The 6,078-nt window shown below is 43.8% G+C and overlaps 1 protein-coding gene across 1 annotated transcript; it reads left to right on the forward strand.

The window, feature by feature from the left end:
• Positions 1–509: 509 nt before the first annotated feature.
• LOC148509342 (olfactory receptor 5V1-like) lies at positions 510–1,424 on the forward strand. Its single transcript, XM_088443466.1, has one exon. It carries the CDS (start codon positions 510–512, stop codon positions 1,422–1,424), a length of 915 nt encoding a protein of 304 aa, XP_088299592.1.
• The last annotated feature ends 4,654 nt before the right edge of the window (positions 1,425–6,078 follow it).

A 6,078-nucleotide genomic window follows, 5' to 3' on the forward strand; every position in this document is an offset into this window, starting at 1 on the left:
TCCGGGTACTCAAGTTTCCTCCCACACTCCAAAAATATACTGGTAGGTTAATTGGCCACCAACAAAGTTAACCCTAGTGTGTATGTGTGTGTACATGTGGTAGGGAATATAGATTTTCTATGCTGTTTTTGGAAAGGGCACTGGAGCATTGCTGTTTTATTTCGAGTGCCGGGCTAGTTTGGACTCTCTCTCTCTCTCTCTCTCTCTCTCTCTCTATATATATTTATATATATATATATATTGTTTGTTTGTTTGTTGACTGTGTGTTTTATTGCATTTGTTCAGCCATGTTCCAGGGCTTTTGCCTAATATTTATGTAATTGGAAGTAATGATTTTTTTAACTTTACTATCATATTTTTTTTCTGCCCTTTAAATGTAGGAGGTCAGTGTGGATAGATCAACTGGGGTTGGGTGCTGATTTATCCAAGGGAAAGTGTTAGCATATCATTTGTTCTAAATCCCAAGAATACTCAACTACAGTATCAGAATGTGCTTTTCAGGACATAAAATGGATGGAGAACTAACAAATGACACCTTACAGATTACATTCAACATCCTGGCATTCTCCACATCCAAATATGGGAGGATTATTCTTTTTATAGCAATTTTACTGATTTATCTGATAGTTCTTACTGGTAATTTCATTATTATCACACTGGTGTGTCTTGTGCCCCAGTTACACACGTCCATGTACTTCTTCCTATGTAATCTGTCTGTATTGGATATCTTATATGTCTCCAGCACTCTCCCCAAGCTGCTGTATATCACTCACACCGGTGACCATGTTGTGTCTTACACTGCCTGCATAGCCCAGTTATATTTATTCCTCTTCTTTGCTGATACAGAGAGTTTCCTACTAACTTCAATGGCCTTTGATCGCTATGTAGCAATATGCTTCCCTTTACATTACTCTCTCATTATGAGTAAACATGTTTGCGTTTTTTTAGCGTTTCCTGCATGGTTTATGGGTGCCATCAATTCTTTAGTACTTACTTGTTTTGTAAGTGGCTTGAGTTTCTACACTTTTAATGAAGTCAATAATTTCTTCTGTGATCTGAAAGCCCTGCTTATCGTCTCCTCCAGTAACACCACATTCCTGAGAAGATTTATTACAATAGATGGGATGTTCATCGGAGCTGTTCCTCTTCTACTGATCATGGCTTCCTACGGCTGCATCATTTTCACCATCCTAAAAATTCAGTCATCGGTTGGGAGACGCAAGACGTTCTCAAGCTGCACTTCCCATATAACAATTGTTGTGCTGTACTATGGTTCTGCCATGTGCTTGTACATGCAATATACTCAAGAACTAGACAAACTCTTCTCAGTGATGTTTGTTACTTTGGTTCCATTGCTAAACCCACTAGTGTACAGTCTACGTAATAAAGACATCCTAAGTGCTATGAGAAGAATAAAGCAATAGGAAAAGAGCAAGCCTATTCAATAAAGACAAAAATAAACATTTATTTAATATATATTAATATGTATTTATTCTGTATTGTGCCTGCATATTCATAGCGTTTTGCTATAGGGAACAAACACAAAACTAAAAAGATTCTGAGGCCCCCATTTAACAAAGAGACATAACCATAGGAGAGATAGTCTGGGTCATGAGATTATTGTTTTAGGATTGGTGAGTGAATGTGTATTTTAAGGAGGATGACAATGTGATACTGGAGGGATACAACAAGCTAAAGAGGTGAGCGGGCAGTGGGGGAGCAGGAGGAGAGAGGTTGTGAGGGTATAAGGTCAAGTGTCATTTTGGAGGATGTGATTATAAAATGAGGGCAGGTGATTTGTATTCAGTTACTGGAAACAGGGCCGTAACTAGGGTAGTGCAGCAGTGCCATGGCATAAGGCACTGCAGGTCAGGGGGTTCTGTTTGGGGCTGTCAATTTTCTGTTTACTATAATTTTCACTTGTAGCTTCCTCTTATTTCATCCCCAGCATCTCCTGGCCTCCCCTCTCTCTTCCCTGGCCCTTCCTCATGAGGCCATGGCCCTTTTTCAGGTGTTTTATCTTCCTATTTAAAAAATAGGGGGGGCGCCAATGCTCTTTCTGGCACAAAGCACCAAAAAGTCTAGTTACGGTTCTGACTGGAAATGATGAATTGTTGGAGGATTCCTGAGTGTAGAATAAGGTGGGTGGGATGTCAAGGAATTGGGATTTAGAAATATCTTTTTGAGCATTGTAAATTTTGTCTTTGAACTAGATATCAATATTATAGGCTGAGAGGTAGCACGGGGGGCGAGCAGGTTTGACAGAGAAACAAATTTAAAGTGGTAAAGAGGCGATGGGGTAGAAACTGGAGCCCTGATGCATAATGGGATGGAAATCATGCTCATCTTGCACTCAGAACAAGCAGACACAACTCTGGTGTATATGTGCATGTCTGCATAGTAGTATACATGTCAAAGATACGACTCACTCAGCATGTGTAGCACGTACTGTACACCACATTTATATTAACATTCCATCGCCATGTAGTTGCCATTTTGTTTTCTATTTTTTGCACATTTTTCCCATTTTATTTTTTTGCTTCTGTCATTTTGTTTTTCTTTTGCATCATACGGCCATTTTTTGTCTGCATCATACGGCCATTTTGTGTCTGCATCATACGGCCTTTTTTTCTGCATCATACGGCCTTTTTGTTTCCTAGTACCATTCTACTGCAATTCTATCGTCTAATACTTTTTTGTTCCTTTGAACCCTCTATCCAATGCCATTCTCTGCTAGTATTCTTCTATTATTTCACCTTCACATCTGCTTTTTTATTGCTTAGTTATACTCTGTCACATTATTATTTAAGCTTACCTCATGTTGCCACTGTGATTTGTTATCACTTCTGCATTTTTTAGCATTGTTATATATTCTGCATCATTTTATTCTTCCATTGCATTCCCTTTCCCTTTCACCTGCTTACACCCTCTTCCACTATCACCTCTTCCACTATATTCCTCCCCTCATACATCATATGCCCCCCTCATTTCCTTTCCTCCTTCCATTGACCATCACCGCCTGTCCTCATTCTCTTCCCTTCTTAGGCCCAACATACCCCCTTCCCCTCCTTATAGGTCCTGGAGACACTGGAAGTGGGAATCTCAGTCCTCACACATTCATACGCACAGAAGGGCTTGTAGCGGTATTAGCATAAAGTCACAGACGTGCGACTGGCAAAAGATGTTCAACTTAGAATCAGGCACTAACCCTTGATAAGCCAACATTCCCCACGCAGAATTAGAATTCAATAATTTCTAATATGGAACCATAATACCTTACACCACTACCTTTGTTATTTTTCTTACCTTCTGATGCTGTGAAATGTATGATTAATATTATTATATTAAATTACATGTTCATACATGAGTACATGTCTCTGATATTTTATTACCATCGGATATACAGTATATGTGTACCCAGGGCTGCCATCAGTAATTGTGTTTTCCCCTGGTACAAATGAAATGGACAGTTCCGCTCCTCCCAAATCTGATATGTGTGCAGGCTGCCTTTCACCTACTGTATATGCAGTGTTGTAATGGGGCAAGAAGGGCGCACCATAGAAACCAATAGTTGGGGTACACCTAACATAGCTCTGTAAATTACTCATTTACTATGACATCTGCAATGAAGTGTTACAAACTGGAGAAATATATTAATCCTACCTGTCATTGTCATTCTCAGTCTGAGTTGCTGGCTGCAGGCTGCTCTGGTCCAGGACTCCCAGGCAGCCAATTTCTCACACTCTCCGGCTTCTAACATTACCTGTATATCCCACACAGCTGCAGATTTATTTGTATTCTGAAAACCTGTCTATAATATTACACCAAAATGAAAACTAACCAGAATGGGGGTACTCCGTTATATATAAATAAGCATAAATCAGTGCTGACCAGCAGTTTCTCTTTGTAAGCAGCAAATCAGTGTCTCAGAAATAGTAATGCAAATGTACAGGTAAAGAAACCTACAACTGAGTACAGTGAACAATTTTCCTTATCTCGACGAGTGCAATCCATACTTGCTTACTCTCCCAGGAGTCGCGAGAGGCTCCCGATTTTTCGGGTAACCCCCCGCACCCCCGGAATAGTAGGCAGATCTCCCGCATCCCGCCCACTTCCTAGTGAAGTGGGCAGGATGGGGAGATTCTCCGTGAAATTTGCGGGTCCGTAGGGAGGGGGCGGGGCTAAATGACGCAAACCGTGTCATTTAACCCCACCCCCTGTGTGCGGACCCGCAAATCGCGGGGGATATCCTGTGAAGGGGGACCGAATGTCAGCAATAGACTGGCCCCGCCCCCCGAATCAGAGAGAAGATGGTCCTGCCCGGCTGCTCCCGGAATGGAGTGAACCAAAGTCGTAAGTGTGGTGCAATCATCAGCTGTAACCACACTGCCCTCTGACTACCTGCCCATGTGTTACAACCGGAAAAAGTCCACTACTGGATCTACTGGGTCACCTTCTCCCGTCACTTACATGAGTGGTCTTCATCCACTGCCATGCCATTACATTACATCCTAAAGCTGTAGCCCTACTGATATTTCGGCTTTAGAGCTCTTAGGGGTCAATTTACTAAGATGCAATTATTCGTGGTGAAAAGGGCCCTCCTGCTTCGCCTGCTAGCGCTGCAAAGCAGGAGCTGGCTACCGCAGATATTATTAATAATAGACCCGCGGAGGAGGGTGAACATTTTTTTTCAACAAACTTTATTTACAAACGGCCAACCTGACACAGCTCGAGTTCTGCTTCTCCAGTGAGGAAAAGCAGATACTGGTAGCTACAGGAGGAGATATCAGTGCTGGAGAAGTCACCTGACGGTAAGTGCCCTCTCCCCCAGTGGCGTCACAAGGTGGGTGCGGGGGGTGCAGGCCGGACCCGGGTGTCACCCACCGAGGGGTGACACCAAAGTGCAGACTCCTCCTCTGGTGACAGGAGCCGGGTGCTGCACTGTAGAATTACGTGCAGCACTGGGCTCCTGTCACAGTGAGGAAGCCAGCACTACAAACACACTGGTCCCCGGGGGCAGCCCGCACCTCCTGGACCCCCCGGAAACACTAAAACCGGGGTTCGGGTGCATGGCCCCGCCCCCACATGCGAGTCTACACCCACTTGTCCCGAAGGCCCCACCCCCTTTGCCCATCACGCGCGGCTGCAGCGCGCTCAAGCTTGTACACCCGCACCGGGTGCAACTAAAGGTGAGGACACCACTGCTCTCCCCTTAGTAATACCTGGGACACTTAGCGGTGCCATGGGTAATTATGGCAGTGCTAAGTGCCCCAGGTGCAGTGCAATGTTGTAGCCTGCACTTAGCGCTGGCAGGCTGCAGGCAGAGAAAATCCCTTTAGTACATACTGAGAAGCAGTATATACAGGGATTTTCTATGTCTTTAGCATCTCTAAACCGTTTTCTCTCCTTAGTTAACAGACCCCTTAGTGGTGCAAGAGGATACAGAAAGCAAGGTGCAGAAAAACAGCCCATGATTCTTGACAGCTAATCTTACATGGCATCCAGTCTTGGTGTTGACATTATACATTTTGACAGTCAGAATGTAGACACCAGAATGTCAACATGTTCGGAATGTCGACGTTCAGAATGTTGACATGGATGTTATGTTGACATGTGTCATGTCGACATACACAATGGGGCTAATACAGACTTGGACGTAAACCCAATAGATTGCGTACAACTTCGATGTTAAAACATCTGCACAGGGTCTCTACAGTGCATGTGCAGATCGTCTTCTTGACAGGCTGCGACGGTTTGGGGGCGGAGCGGGGGCAGTATCAGGCAGCATCTGAAAATATGGGGGCTTGTCTGTCTCATTTTCTGGGTGTGCTGAAGCCAGTGGCTGTTTCCTTGCATGCAGTTGTACTAACTTCAGCTACGTGAAAACACCAGCGATCCTGAGTAACCTGAAGGTGACTCAGATGACTGCTGTTCATGCAAAGTGATCTGATGCTGCGTCTTGGAATGCAGCTGATCAGAGAAGTTGGCAGGAAATCTGTTTACACAAGACACCTCCGGCGGCATTAGTATATTTTAGTACAACTCTGAATCAGGCAAAATGTTCACAGTACATTTTAG

This window comes from Taudactylus pleione, unplaced genomic scaffold (genome assembly GCF_031769625.1).
Source record: "Taudactylus pleione unplaced genomic scaffold, aTauple2 ptg000329l, whole genome shotgun sequence".
Lineage (NCBI taxonomy): Eukaryota > Metazoa > Chordata > Amphibia > Anura > Myobatrachidae > Taudactylus > Taudactylus pleione.

Excerpts from the sequence above, each read along its gene's own strand:
- LOC148509342 (XM_088443466.1), top strand. The coding sequence starts at position 510 with ATGGATGGAGAACTAACAAATGACACCTTACAGATTACATTCAACATC.